A 16,322-nucleotide genomic window follows, 5' to 3' on the forward strand; every position below is an offset into this window, starting at 1 on the left:
AAAAAAAGACAGACAGTTGCAATAGGATTACGAACCTGGGGGGCAAATATTGTGTGCCTCCAAGAAACTCACATTGAGGGTTCTCAGAGCCATATCTTAAATACACTGGGGTATCGGTTGGTGTGTGCAACATCACAGGGGGCACGGGTTCGGGGGGTTGCAATCTTAGCAAAAGGTAGTGGGTTTGTCTTTGGTCATTCTAAAACTGATAAATTTGGCCGATGGGCTATTACGGAATGCCAATATGCAAAACGACAGAAGCTAACACTGTGTGCCTTATATGGGGCTAATAGTGATGACCCTGCCGTATTTGATGATATCTCTAACGAGCTTGCACATTGGCCTTTACCCGTAATAGTCTGTGGAGATTTTAATATTAATCTCCCATCAGATTGGTCCTTGAAAAGGGACTGGATCTATAAAGGCCGCAAACCCAAAGTATTTAGGTCTCTGAAGAATATGTGCGATATACATGGGTTAGTGGATGGCTGGCAAAAATCTAATTCATGCGACCCAGGGTATACGTTTTTTTCTAATCCACACTCTACACATGTTAGAATAGATTATATATTCACGTCAAACTCACTCAAATCTAAGTGTCAAATAGAGAAGCTGCCTCGAATATCATCAGATCATAACCCTTTAGTTTGTACCCTAGAAATAGTATCTGAAAATGTAGAACCAACACCCTGGACCTTTGAACGTTCCCTGCTGTTGGATCTTAATTACTGTGTCCATATTAGAAGATGGATTCCCAACTTTTTAACTGATAATATTGGTAGCGCCTCAATTGAAGTAGTTTGGGACACTTTGAAGGCAGGGATTCGGGGAGAGACACTACAATATTCATTAAGGGCTAATAAGCTAGAAAGAGAAAGTATGCGGGGTTTACAGGAAAATCTTAGGCTGGCTGAAGAGGAGCTGATAAATGTAACAAATGGGATTAGAAAAGAAGGAGAAATTACTAAAATTCAAAACCAGGTCGCAATCGCAAAAGCAGCAATCACTAATATCTTTATTGACAAAGCTGTTAAAAAAGCAACTGCACGAAATGAATTGGTCTATGAAGTTAACGAACAAGTGGGTCATCAGTTAGCCGTACGAATGCGACAACAAACCACTTCCAATTTGATACGCGATATCCATGATCCCGTCAAGGGCAATATTTCAGATCCAGAACTTATCAGAGAAGCTTTTTGGCGATTTTATCAAGACCTGTATACTGAAGATGGTAGGGGGGGCTTATCCGAGGTTGATAGCTACCTAGACTGTGGCAACTATGAAAAGTTTGAAGAGGAAGACCAGAACATTTTGGAGGAAACACCTAATCTAGATGAAATTTTACCCACTATTAAAAATCTCCCGAAGGGGAAAGCTACGGGATTGGATGGCATCCCCTCCGAATTCTATTTAACATTTCTAGAGCAAATTAAACAATTTTTTTTAGAATTAATCATACATATTTTCAAAGGTGGCCAACCTCCAAACTCTTGGTCTAGGGCAAAAATAATTATCTTCCCTAAAAAGAACAAACCCCCAGAACAACTCGGTTCTTACCGCCCTATTACTCTTATTAATGCTGATTCCAAAATGTATTCAAAAATACTAGCTAATAGGATAGCCCCCATTATGCATAAAGTGGTAGCTAAATGTCAACACGGCTTTATCCCGGGGAGGTCAACCATTAACCATATTCAGAGAGTAATCACCCTATTTGATGGTACGGAGGTTGCAGGAGACCCTATGGCACAGATCCTTCTCGATGCTGAGAAGGCGTTCGATAGGGTCTCCTGGCAATTTTTGTGGAGATCAATGCTTAAGGTTGGGATCAGGGAAGGTTTTATACAGGCAGTTCAAAAATTATATATCAATCCCAGAGCTGTGGTATTTGTGAATGGAACGTTAACTAAAGAATTAATAATCTCTCGAGGAACACGCCAGGGCTGTCCATGCTCTCCATTGCTTTTTGCAATTTACATTGACCCCTTCATCCGAAGTTTGGAAAGAAATAGGGAAATAAGACCTATTGTATTGCAATCATTTCCAACCAAAACATTAGCATATGCTGACGATATAGCTATTGTCACCGCCGACCCCATCATGGCTATGTCTGTCATTGAGAGCGAAGCTAGTAAATTTGGCCTAGTTTCTGGCTATACACTCAATCGCGGGAAGACACAGATTGTATTAAATAAAAAAAGCAATATGGTTGATTCTCGGGTGGTGGAAAAAGCTACATACCTGGGAATCACCATCTCCTCTAATCTTGATGATATGGTTGATATAAACCTAAAACCAATTATGGGCTTAATGCAAAAAGATTTACGTCGATTAGATAATTTACACCTGTCTATAATTGGAAGAGTGAATGCAGTGAAGATGGTGTACTTCCCGAAAATATTGTATTTGTTCAGAGCAATCTGCCTTGAATTCAATAGTTACTGGTTTAAATCTATGGAACGTATGTTCTCTAATTTTATCTGGGCATATTCTCAACCTCGACGTGCTTACAGCTTTCTTACTCTCCCCAAAGACAAAGGAGGTCTAGCTCTCCCTAACTTAAAAGCCTATTATTGGGCATCGGTTCTACTCTATAGTAGTGAGCTATTACAAAATACGGGGGTTGAAGCAATGTATAAAGATAGTACACCGTCTATCTTCCAATTAATTCTTGGTAATAAAAGTAGAGGGTATCTATGGAGATATGTACATGATAATTATCATAAAAAGGTCAAATTTAAAACCCTCTACAGTGGGTTTAAGGCTTGGAAGGCGGTGAGGAAAATGCTAGGCCTAGGGCAAGTGTCATACTATACACCCCTGCTGGATAATCCAACTCTTCCGGGGGCTATTTTTAGAGATATTTGTATAGATAGATGGAACAAAGCAGGAATTGTACAATTAGGATGTCTTTTCTGCCCATCTGGGATTAAATATTTCGAAACCCTGAAGAATGAATATCATTTGGATTGGCGTGATTTTTTTAAATTTCTACAAATCAGGGATTTTCTTACACACAAATTAAGGGGGAAGCCTTTAGGTCAAGAAATATCTGTAGTGGAAATAGCTATACATAATAGGAATCATACTATAGGAGATGTTTACTCTTCTCTTATTACCATGTTTTCGGATGATTTGGAGAAAATCTCACAGAAGTGGCAGGATAAGCTAGAAATATCTGCCGATGGTTTTAACCATGCCTATCTCCTCTCGCATACTATACTCATTTCAACCAAACTTCAGGCTCAGTTTTACAAAACCTGCTTTTTTCTATACTATACCCCAGATAAAATAGCTAAATGGGGGAGTGGCAAGGGAACCTGCTGCCCCAGATGTATGATGTCCAACGCTGATTCTATTAATATTTTTGCTACCTGCATTAGATTAACAACACTAAAACAAGACATAGAGAAATTTTTGACTATTATATTACATAGAGAGATAACACTAACTAGTGCAATAATGCTATTAGGGGCCGATGACCCTGATAACCTTGGGCCCGGCAATGAGCTTATTTTTATCGCAATAGCGGTTTTAAGACTGTGCATAGCCTCCGCTTGGCTGGACCCTATAGCACCGTCTTTCCAACAGTGGTTAGCCAGGCTTCTAGCTATGTCTAATTTGGAGGTTGCCATATATAAGCGCAAGGGCAAGCTACGGCGCAAGCGGGGTTTGAGTATTTGGACTCCACTTTTGCAATGGAGCTTAGCTCACGATTAACTGCGAAAAATTCTGTTACTTTTTTTCCTTTGCTCTTTTTTTTTTTTTTTTTTCTCCTTAACTGTATGCTAAATAAGAATGTGTTACCGATTCCTTTCTATCTATGTATTTGTGTCTTTACAAACATAAGGAATTTGCCTGTATATCTGTCTGACTCCGGAGGGTGGGAGGGCGGGGTGATAACTGTTGGAAATTTTGAATAAAAAAAAAAAAGAAAAAAAAAAGACTCTGCCAACCAAATTGTTTTGCAGTAAATGGAGACGTAATGTCTCCTCGGACAACCTCTGCCGATCTTGTAAAGTCAGTACAGAATCTATAGTCCACTTGCTTTATTTTTGCTCCTATTACCAAAACCTGAGGGGCAAGTGTTTCATCCCATTGTGCAGATTGGTTGGTCCCGGACACTATCTGGAGGTGCTGAGAATCTTGTCTACTGATACAAGCAGGACAATTGTATTTTGTCTGGCCAAATACTGGCATGCTCCTTGGATTAAGCGCGCCAAATGTATTGTATGAATTACTTTTACACTTCTATTGTATATATTGCATTTTTTGACTGGTATGTCTTTTATTTTTGTGAGGTGCTATGTACTTTTAAGATCTATATGATCGAAATAAAGTTTTTATGATGATGTATTATGCTATACCATATTGCATATTACCTCTCTAATCTTAACTGTTTCTTGTGTGAAGCACTTTGTCAATCTTTGGGTCTTGTTTGCACCTCACAAAACTGCAAACAAATAAATGGTGTCAGTACTACAGCCCGGCTCTGGTGCTCTTTCACCTTGATATGGAGTTATTACTTTCTGTGCAATAGATAGCCATTTTTAAATTTTTTACTGATTTGAATCTTGCACAGTGTCAGCTATTGATGCTGTGTTCAGTCCAGGAGCTGCGCCTTCCTTCTTAGGTAGGCTCAGGCAGACTATATTTGAATTTAGGACCCTTTTAATATGTGATAAAAAGCACGTCATGTTTGGCCTCCTATTGAAGGCAAAATAGTCTTTTAAGTTCAGGAACTTCCCGAGTTTCAGGCACTCTCAAACCGAAAAGCATTCCAGTGTGAGACAGACTCCTCTTAGACTGAAACCAAAGGCTCACTACGCCATTTCCTGAGTATTGATTTGCCTTTTTCATATCTGACACAGTTCAGAGATTTTTTCTTAGTGCTTGTTATCCTCCAGTATTACCATGTCATCCCAGTGTTGATCAGGCATAGGCCCAAATTCTCCAAGGATTTTCTTTTTGACTTCTACTCTTTCCCACTATGCCATGTGCCTTTCCATTGATTCTTGTTCCCACTTACTTACCCTAGAGGTTTGGAGCTAGAACCTGCTTCCAATTAGTTATTTGTTAACTACCAAGATGTTTTTGCCTTCATGCTGTTTGTGCTGTATGTATTTGTTCCAGTCTGTATGTTTGCCAAGCTGTAAACGTTATTTTATTTGTTGCTGTTGTAGGAAGCTGGCTTTCTATATAGTGTACCAAAGTGAGATGCACTATGTAGAGAGTCCATGTATCCCTTACTAGGGCTTGCTTTAACAATCCCAATGTGCACTATTTATGGTAGTGTGGTCGAGTAACCTTAGGCTTATCAGAGGGGAGAGTTATGCATTCTTTGCTCACACAGTCAATAAATGAGAGACACCCAAAAAGGAAATCAGACACCAGTTTGTACAAATAACACAAATTGTTATATAGTTTTAAACACCAAGATCTTTGGGTTTAGGTGAGTACTTTTCATGTTAGATATTTTCAAAAACAGAGAAATTACAGTTGTCAGATTTGAGGCATGAGCCTTGAATGTGGTAATGTTATCCTATGGGAGAAACATATACTACATAGGGTCCCTTTCAAACGACTTACCGGACTGTTCTTCTGGACTTAAGGTAAATATGGGCCAAGGTCCAAGAATGCATCAACAGTCCAAGTTTACCTGCCCTGGGGTGTCTGGGTGCAGAGGTGCTTTTCGCAGTGGTAGCCTCGAACTCTACACGTTGAAGTCAATAGGGAACAGTACCTGCAAAGTAAATGGGAACTGGGGGACTTGTCAGGCAGAACCCAAAGGGGGGCTTGGCTCTTGAGGGTATCAGGACCATAGAGACACCATCTGTTTCAATGGAATCGGGCTGGGGACTCGAGTGCATGGGTGTTGTGTGGCAGGCCGGTGAGTTTTAGGCTCTCACAGTTCTCGGTGCACCTGCAGAAGAGGGAAAAGAGACACAGCAAGACGACTTCTGTTGTGGAGCATGCCTCTGTCGAAGTCCCTCAACGTGCAGGTAGGTTTTGGCGGCAGTGGTGTGTGACCTGAAAAAAACCTTGATGCTTGCAACAGGCTGCGGTACCCTGGGTATTGGTGTAGGGAGGATAAGCATCTCTAATATTGAATGGAACGACAGGGCTGACCCCTTGGAGACACGTTGACCTCCTCCTGGGCTGCTGCTGCATCAGTGGACCCGGTGGTCAGCAAATCGGTGAACCAGACTGTGCTGTTGGTGCCGGCAGGCTGCAGAGAAGTGGCTTCCCCACTTCGAGGGAGATGCAGGCTGGTTGGCGAAGTGCTGGGAGCCCTCTGAGGCTTTGGGAGGATGCCGAATTGCGTGCAAGTCAGGTCTTTGCAATTGTTGAGACCGGAGAAGGCGGGCAAGGTTTGGTACCAATTCCACATTCTTCGGCTGTTCTTTGTCGTCCTCCTTCTTTAGTCAGTCATATCTGAGTTTCTGATGTAAGGGAGCCACCTAAATACTACATTTAGGGGGATTAAGGGGAGTGAAGGGTAGTAGCCAATGGCATACTTACCCTTGGGGCAACTTCACCCCCTATATAACTACTTACTGTGGGGAGTGGGAAAAACTCTGTCCCAGAGTTCCTAATTCTGCTAAAAGCAAGATGGCTGAACCCTTTTTTGATGGAGGACATCCGGTAGCCCACCTTAGGGGTGTGACTAGCCCTGGTGGTGCAACACGCCTACTGCATAGCTAATTTCCCACCTGTGCTGGTGCCAAATGGGCCTCAGGACAGGGGGTGGCATCTCCCAGGTCTGGGGGAAGCCAGGTTCACATATCAAAGGTGGCAGGGACTTTGAAGCCCCTGGTTTTGATATGCTAAATCAAAAGCCATCTTGCTGGAGAAGGTGTGAACACCTTCCTCCGAAGCAGGCATTGTTTCTGGCTTTGAGAGAATGGACTCTCACCTGCAGGGGGTCAAAACCTCACCTGTGTTGGCAGGCTAGTCGATACCAGTCAGCCAGTACACTATAAATTGTTCAGAGGGGCACCTCTAAGGTGCCCTCTGAGTGCATTTCATAATATATCTGGTACTGGTAACACCACAGATAAGGCAAAGTGTTTGATACCAAACACCACAGGTTTCAGTAAAGCCATCCTGTAGATGGGGAACTCGTAATGACCAGTGCCCAGTACATATATGTGAAAAAGTGCCCTCTTTCTGCATGGTATGCCCCCACCTATTGCTGAATTGCTGATTTTCTTTGACTGAGTGTGCCCTGGGCTCCTGCTAATCCGGTACCCAGGGCTAATGTTCCTTCCCTAAAATTGCATTGAAGCCTAAACCCAATTGGCATCCCTGGCCACTGGTAGGCCCCTGGTAAATGGTACCACAGGTACCCAGAGCACTGTGACCAGGGAAAGCCCCTAAGGGCAGGCTGCGTGTCTGGGTGCAGAACAAAAGTGAAGAGTCGACATGACACACATCCCTGTGTCCCATGCCTACATCCCACTGCCCTGGCCTAGATCAGCCACCCCTCCAGCTGGGTGCACAATGCCAGTGGTGAGGGTACAGGTGCATGAGCCCTGTACCCCTACAGTGCCCAAGTCAATTCTTAGACATTGTAAGTGCAGTGCTGCCATTAGGAGCATATGGTGCTGGTGAGTTTATCATTACGTACTCCACAACACCAAAATGGCTACACTGAAAACTGGGAAGTTTGGTATCCAACTTCTCAGCACATTAAACCCACACTGATGCCAGTGTGGGATTTAATTTAAAATGCACGACAGAGGGCAACTTAGTGATGCCCCCTGAAACTCTACCAACTTCTAGTGTCCCGACTGAGTGGCTGCTTAGGCTGCCATCAATAGACATGTTTCTGGACCCCTGGGTCGAGAGCCTCCTGCTCTCGGGGGCCTGAAACAATGCACATCCTGGTACGAGGTGCCAATCCTCCTCCCCCAGGATGGGCTGGGTTTAGGAAGGGGAAGCTTCAAAGGCCTGCCGCCTTTGTGAGCTTCCCCGACCACTTTCTGCTTTCAGCAACTGGTCCCCACTAGTTCTGCCCCCCACTTTGGGCGGGAGAAACAAGTGAGGGAGAGAGGTGTGCCCACCTCTGCCAACTCCACCCCTCAGGTGGGGGAGGCGAGGTGTAGCACAACTCTGAGTCCCCGCCATCTTGAGGATGGAGGGACCCAACCAACCAGGGAAAGGCTCATGCCCCCCTCCCACTAGAGGGTGGCACAATAGGGGGTGTCCCTGCCCTCTACCTACTTGTAATGCCCCTAAATCTAGTATTTAGGGGGCACCCTTAACCTTGCTTCCTCAGATCCAGAAGCTACAAGAAAGAAGATAAAAAGGACCGAAGAACTGTGCAGAGCGAACAAGAGGACGACGCCCACTGACTTGGCCCCAGGCCTACCAGCCTGTCTCCCCTCGAACCTGCTCCTGCAAAATCATGGTGTGTCCTGCAGCCAACACCCTCAAAAACCTTGGAGGACCTGTCTGCCTTCACTTCGAAAGACTGCTTCTCCCGTGAACACCAAATTTGTTCAACTGCAACCTCTGGCTTTGGCCGGACACCGCAAATCCAGCCCACTCTGCACCCTCCGAACCCGGCCTGAGCTCGAGTGGAAAAACACGACTAGGAGGTCTCCCTGGCGATTGTGACCCAAGATTTGGAGATCCCAGACTAGCCTCAAGACCCCAGCCGAAGCCTGCAGCCTTAATCCAGAGAATCCCCTCTACCGCGACCAAGAGCGGGTAAGACTTTCCGATGCCAAAAGGCACCCTTGCACCCGACACACCACGGCCTTGTGTGCTCCAACCAACGGTGCCTAGCCAACCCAAGACATCCCAACTTGCCCCTCAAAGTGGTGGTTGCACCCAGAAGATCTTCGTCCCCGAGCCTGCAGTGTTTCGACCGGAGTCTCTCCATGGCAAACAACAAGGTGCCCTGAGGTAAACCCTAGGAGCTTTGCTCCCACAGCCGTGTGGCCTGCTTGCTAGCAGCCACCAACTGGAGACCCCCTATCGACCATAGGAGAACATTGGGCCTCAACACTCTGAACCCGACCACCCTAGTGCCGCTGAGGGTGTAACAAGAGTGCATCACTGACCCTGGGGGACCTCTGAGTCTAACCCCAGAACCTTAACTCCCACAGTCGAAAACTTACCTTTGAACCGATAACCTGTTTTTCCTCCATAGGATAACATTGACAATTTTTTTTCCCCAAAAGTTTCTAAGTGTGGAGTTTTGAAATCTAAAAATATTCTTTAAAAATCGGACGAATAACCAAAACGCATTTACTTACCTGTTCGCAGGAAATGTCCCAGTGCTGAATCTAGGTATCCAGCACTGAATTAGAAATGTACTGTATTTGCTAAGTATTGCAACCTACTGCATCCCCTGTAAATCAAACAAAGTACAAGTCCTATTGCATTTTCAAACTGTTGTACGTTCAGTAACTTATTACTGTAAAGTATTTTATGCTTACCTGTGCCAGGCTTGTTTGGTACTAAAGATAAAACAACAGTATATTTTTTAGGCAAAAACAATTGGCCTAGAGTTCGGTTCTTGAGTGTGTGAATTCATTTGCTGACTGAGGGTGTACATCCAATGCTTAACACTGTCCCCTGATACTGCCTTACTGCTCGACCACTCTACCACAAATAGAGCGTAAGGTTCTATCTAACTTTAACCTCTGCCTACCTCTGGGGTCACCTGGACTCTATACACAAATTACTTCATTTTGGTGTAGTATATATAGAGCCAGTTTCCTACCTTATACTTTAGACGGCTTCCCTGTAACATCTAGTAATTGCATTAGACACCACAGGGGCATATCTGCTCATGCAGATATGCCCTCACATGTAATATAATGCACCCTGCCTTAGGGCTACAAGGCCTACTGTAGGGGTGACTTACAAACATTAAATGCAGTGGCCTTGGCATGGCACACTGTGAGTGTACCATGTCATGTTTTCACTCATGGGGTGTACCATGACACACAGTCTGCAATTGCAGCCTGCATTCAATTTGTAAAGGGTGTCCCTTACGGTGGCATAATACATACTGCAGCCCTTAAGAACCCTCTTTGGTACAGATGCCTGAGGTACCAGTAGTACCAATTACTAGGGACTTGCAGGGGTGCCAAAGTGTGTGCCAATTGTGTTCCAATTAGACCACTTTTCCTTGTTTTTAGGGAAAGAGCACTCGCCCTGGGGTCTGTTTAGCAGGGACCCAATGCACATCAGTCAAATATTTTTTTACCAGTGGCAAAAAGTGGGGGTGACCGTGACAAAAAGGGGCAAATTCCTACATCGAAGTTCTTTCTCTTTGAATGCTCCCATCACATGTTAGGCTGACATAAGTTTGACATCTGCTCACAGGCTAAATCTTTATATTTTCCGTTAGCAATGTTGATGGCTTCGGACTAGAAGCTGAAGCGAGAATGACGACCTGGCACGTTATGATGGCCCCCGATGTAGAAACTGATGGACTCTACAATCAAGATCCTGGTGAAGGTAATATTAACATCCACTTACAGCTTCCTTCATCTACAGTTTCAATTACAAAAAACAATGCGAACATGTAGTAAATAAACTGAGTCTAACAGGTTCTAATAATGCTAACATTGATTGTAGTTTTATCTCAGATGAGGCAGATTAATTGAATATACCTTATTTGTTGCTTTAATATAGTGTCACCGTTAGAATGTGACACCTCCTATACTCAAACAAGATTTTCACTCAAATGTACAAGAACTCAGAAATTCTGTGGGCATTTTTTCTTTGGTTTTCAGTTCAATTAATGTTTTTGACTCCGTGCAGAAATCTATCGAAAGACGTCTTGTGTATTTAAGAAGTGGTGGATAATAAAAGAAATACATGGGTGGATAATAAAAGAAATACATGGGTAAATTTTTCATGTATATATTGCATATGGTTGTGTGGGATGCCCCTCAAAATATAGGTCAGTGTACTATTCTGAAGTTCAGTTTTAAATGAATTAGTTAAGTGTTAGCCGCAGTTTGTTCTGAAAGTAAAAATTAATGCTTCTCGCTGATTAAGTGACAAAAGTGCTGAAATTATGCAGTGTATAGAATTGTCAATACAGGGCTTTGATGACTGTCATCTGCTGCAGAAACACATGATTCTACCCTTCATCCTGACTGTCTTCCCCAAAGACCGGGGTTTCTTCCTCTGAAAAGAAGTTTAAGAAAGCCAGAAATATTTATTTTGTCATTTTTTGTTTTTGTGATGTTTCTTGACTACTTGTAGTGTCTACCTTTTTGGCTTTAAGAAATGCAGGAAAGTCGTGTCTGATTCCCATGTACAGGGCTGTTTTTTACCACAACTCCTCTTCATTTGAATTCCACGATAAAATGCTTTAAAAAGTCATTAGAAAGACTGGCCACTAATCGAATAGGGTTGTCCTAGATCTCTTTAATCTATTTTATGGTCACAATGAAAGTTCAAAGAGGAGTAATTCCTCGTTCAGTAGATGATGCCTCCCATCATTCAAAAAAACAAGGTAAGATTTCATGTCCTATCCAAAGCATCAATTCAGTTTGGACTTGAAGATGCTGTTCTAGAGATCCACTGTACTGCAGAGATCATCTCTCTTTTCAAGCCAATTCCAGTCCTCCAAATGGTACACAATATACATTTCCAGTATTTTTTCGACCTGAAGCAGTTTCATGCTTTTAAGTAGACTGCTTTTAAAGTGTTTGATGTGGTGGTCCCTCCTCTTTCAGCCTTTGGGACTATTGCAGTGGATGTCAATTTCACCTGGGTGCTGAGCTGTTCCCACTGTTGCTTTGCTGAAAGTAAACCCTATGCTTCAAACGCAGTCACGTTACCTGTGGTACACCGAGGATGCAGACCCTCCTCTAGCCCTGTTCTTTGTCTTTGAGCTTTATATGGCGCTGAGTCTGCTCTGAACTGCACTGTTCTTATATGTTTAACCAATGAAGACAAGGAGATACCTAGTTCTGCGTTTGCCGAAGAAGATCCTTCCTCTCATAATTTAACCAGAAGTGCCTGTTTTGTACACTTTTAATGATTTTTATAATCTTTGGCTGGAAGAACGTTTCTTCCCTGTACTTTTGCTGTGCAGAGTGATAGAGGTGCAGAATCTTTGAAGACAGTTTATCCCTTTTTAAGATGAAAACAAAATCCTCAACAATATTGGGGTTGTGGTTGACCAGTTTGGGATTTTGCTCCCATTTTACAGAGACAGGGATATAATCATGCTCTCTGCAGGTCTCAAAATTGAGAACAATTTTACCAGACCTGCAGGTCTAGTGACTTGAATAATCTACTCGGCCCAACTGTAATGCGGTTGGTGCATAAACTAGTCTCAAATTGTGTGATACTAGACAAATATTTTATTGCACGTGTAGACCCTCACAGGTGATTTGCAGTGCCTTAGAAATCTCTGATTGATTGATTTTATAGTTGCCTTTTTCTTCATTATTTTATTTGAGAGCACATTAAAATATGTGACTTCAGCATGTCGGCTGTACAAAAAAAACTTTTGTTTTCTTTGATTAAATGGACTAAACGTTTGCTCATGTATAATAAGTCTAGCCCACATATAGGGTACACATGATCCCTGACATGCCTCTCAGCTCACTAATAGCATTGTCAATAGGACAGGAACAGAAATGTTTCCCAGATTATATTTAAAAACTATCACCTTTAATAAATATATTACTAAAGCATGATGTGGTAGCGCACTATCATTTACAGACAGACATTCTCCATTGCAATGGCTACAAACTATCCCGCTGACATGCAGTTTTACTAATAACACTAAAAGTACACAATCAATGTGTGGAAATCGGTTTTCTGGAAATATTTATCATTTGCACATCACCAAGTAAAGTGTTCTGATTTGTTCAGAGGAACCCGTAGTAGAAGCTACTGGTTTAATGATTTTGAGGGTCCTACCGTCTAAACAAGTTACAATAATATACAGTATTATACTGCAGGTCATTCCAAGAATGGAATGTCAAAATAGAGTAATAGAGAGCTGGGCTTCAGATATAGGTCAGGAGATACTAGATGAGCAATGGACATATTGCTGTTCACAAACAAAAGGGGATTGGCAAATGGGAGCCATAGGATACTGCATTATAATACCGATACCGAACATACCATACCTTACTTAGCATGCACAAAGTTTATCTGTGAATTCACAATGTAAACGATGCTTGTCCCCTGGATGTGGAATTTTACCACTTGGCTTGGGAATTCTCAGGTGTGAGCCACCATTAGGGTGAGATGTGCAAAATAACGGGTGACATAAGTACTTCAGTAGATCTATCATCTAGTATGGCACTGGTGGGATATGAAAACCCAAGACACGTTGGAGGTTTTTGCAACCTTTGATGTAAATGGCAAAACGGAGAGCGGGAATGGTTAGGGGTAGGCTTCAAAAGAGCGAAGTGTGGATCAACCATTTGGCGTGCTGTAACACTCAATCTGAAATTTATAATGCAACACTCCCAGTTAAGTTCTAACCCAAGGATATTTGGAACCGATTATGTCAGTACTTATTAACAAGAGATGGAGATGGTGACAGAATGCCTTGGACAACAGAAGTAGACCATGAAATATCAACCTGAAGTGATAGAACGGAATCAAAATATGGTATGATGTAATAGATGATAATTTGTATGGTGCGATACCCAGAGGTGTACCAATTTCATGTATACTGACTTTGTAATACTGCGATTGTGTCATCACATTGTATTTACCAATTGAGCTGTACTTTGTCTAACTAAAAGTATATCAATAAATGAAATAAAAAAAAGCTTATGGGTACCTTGCCTTTTCAAAGCAAAGTTCATCACCTCCTCTGCAGCAGCAACAACAGTACCTTTTATCCTTGAGGATGCCAGAGGTAGAGGAGCCTCTAAATTGTGCCACCTAGAGGAACAGGAGCCTCTAAGCACAGTCAATTACTCTAGTATTGGAACTTCTATAGATTCACATGCTTAAATCATTCCTCGTTGTCGAAATGGGAGTCCCACAGTACATTATGATAGCAATGCTAAGTTAAACATAGGTTAGAAAGGCCATAGACCCTTTAATTCTGCTACAAACAATAGTCATTGTTTAAAAAGGGATCAAACATTGGTTTCAACCAATCAGGTAGCATTGCCCTCTAGAACACTTCTGTTAGATGCTCCAGTACCTCAGATTTTTTACCACATGTCGTGTTAGGGAGTTTACCCTGAGCTCGGCTCAGTTATCCTATAATAACAGTTTTCCAAGGATTTCAAAACCTCTTTATTGACTTCAAAATAGATACAGGTTACTTCTGTCCTTCAATTTGGATTTGGATTTTGTCACGATATCATGCCTGATAAGCAGAAGAGCCTCTTCAGAGCTTGCGATACCTCTTCTAAGAAAAGGCTCCATACAGATGAACCTCATAAGGACTGCATTTATTACCTTTATCCAGATCATAAAGCCAAAGAATGCAAGATATGTTGTATTTTTTCTAACAAGATTTAGAAACACCTTGAGGAGCAGCTGCTCATTTGGCTGCAGAAGCCAAAAGCAAGGAAAGAGCCAGTATCAGTGATGACAGTGAGGAGGTATCATCTTCATCCCCCAGAAGGTCACATGAGAGGGAGAGGTCTCCCGAATTGCACTCTTCCCAAGAGTGATAAAAAAAAGATCTCCCAAGGGTCTTACAGGGACAGTCCTTCAAAATCTCGTCAAAAAGAGCATGAGTAAAAAACAATAAGATACAGCCTTAAAAAGACCAGAGAAATTCAAGTCTGAGCCACCTACACCACCTCCTCAAGTGTAGCATACTTTTAAAAAACCTTCTTCTGTGCCACTTCCTGACAAACCATCGGGGAGAGACTCACCATTGACGACCTCATCCTCATTGTCTGCGCTGTTGTCGATCAAGAAATCCACAGCGTCATTGACGGTCACTGCTGCTAGTGCTGTACCTGCATTTGACTCCTGAACACACCTCCCCCAGTAAGGTGTCTCCATTGCTCCCATCCCAGCTTTTGGAGAAGAAAAAATCTGATGAAGAAGGGCCTTTTGGATATGCTCACAGCCCTTCAGAACTGCACGTCAAGTGCCAAGAAGAGGATTATGATGAGGGAGAGTATGAAAGTCAAGGTTATTAAGCCCCTCAGGAGCAATATCACCAGCTATATCAAGAGGAAATGGCTTGCCTCCCTTCCTCACTATTTACAGACTTACAATTTATGCTGTCTAATTATAGGAAGCGTTTTCCTCCAACACCTGCTTCAACAATACCAGTCTCTCCACTGCAGTCTTCTTTTCTCCATGACCCTGCAACTTCTGATTACTACAGGGAAGAGGGTGAGCTTTGTTACCCTCACCAAGAAAGGGATGATTTTCTCATACCCCCACCATCGTCTCCTTTTCCAACTCTGTGGTTTCCCACCCAAAGACATTGGAGGTTTCCACAACTTGTTGGAAAGAGCAGCAAAATGGTTTGACTTACCCATGCCCACCACGCAGACAGACTGCTTCCTTTATGATTGTAAAGAACCTCTTTGGAAGAGCGCAAGAGCTATGCCCATTGTGAGTTACATCTGGGAAGAGGGCTTAAAAGTCATGAGGACTCCAGCCACAGTAACTTTGGTCCTTCCCCGCTTAGATTTAAAATACAAATCTCCAGAGGTCGCTCCTGCTTGCTTGACCAGTCACCCATAACCGAATTCTGTTATCTCACAGGCGGCACAACACAGATAAACAAAACCTTCAGCACCAATCGCAGCGCCTTCAGACAAAGAGGGAAGGTGCCTTGACAATGTGGGGAAAAGGTTTTCCTCTGTGTCGGTGCTTGTGGTTAGAGCGGCTAACTCACTCGATGTTCTTGATCGATATGATCACCTGATGTGGTTCTGATCTCGCCCCATATCTCGATCCGCTCCCAGAGGACAGTAGAGCAGAGGTCAAGAAGATCCCCCAGTAAGAAGAGCGCACATCATCAGAAGTGATTGACTGTGCCATGGACATTCATGTCAACAGCTTGCAGGTGCTGCCGTGTTATGCTGCCAGAGTTGGCTTAGAGCTATCTCGTTCAGGCTTAAGGTCCAAACCAAGATACTAGACCTCCCATTCGATGGAGAAGCCCATTTTGGCAAACAAGGGGATGAGGCACTACAGTCTATCAAGACAGATACAGACACAGCTCAGTCACTGGGGACGCTTCAATATAGGAAAGTGGCCTTCCGGGGCACCCGTGGAAGAGACCTTCCATCCACCAGGGGAGGTTACCAACAATATCGATACCCATCTTGCACCTTTTCTTCACAGCAGTTTTGTTCCCAGTACTCCCAATGCCAACCACCACTAGTGGC

General features: G+C 43.1%; 1 protein-coding gene across 10 annotated transcripts in view; it reads left to right on the forward strand.

Moving 5' to 3' along the window:
- Window positions 1–16,322, forward strand: part of WDFY3 (WD repeat and FYVE domain containing 3) — a 1,391,721-nt gene that overhangs the window by 838,754 nt on the left and 536,645 nt on the right. For all 10 annotated transcript variants that reach the window (XM_085636566.1, XM_085636564.1, XM_085636563.1 and 7 more), the window contains one exon: window positions 10,370–10,479. In XM_085636566.1, coding sequence (XP_085492692.1) covers window positions 10,370–10,479 — 110 coding nt within the window. The remainder of the gene's footprint in view (window positions 1–10,369; window positions 10,480–16,322) is intronic.

This window comes from Triturus cristatus, chromosome 2_1, assembly GCF_964204655.1.
Source record: "Triturus cristatus chromosome 2_1, aTriCri1.1, whole genome shotgun sequence".
NCBI lineage: Eukaryota > Metazoa > Chordata > Amphibia > Caudata > Salamandridae > Triturus > Triturus cristatus.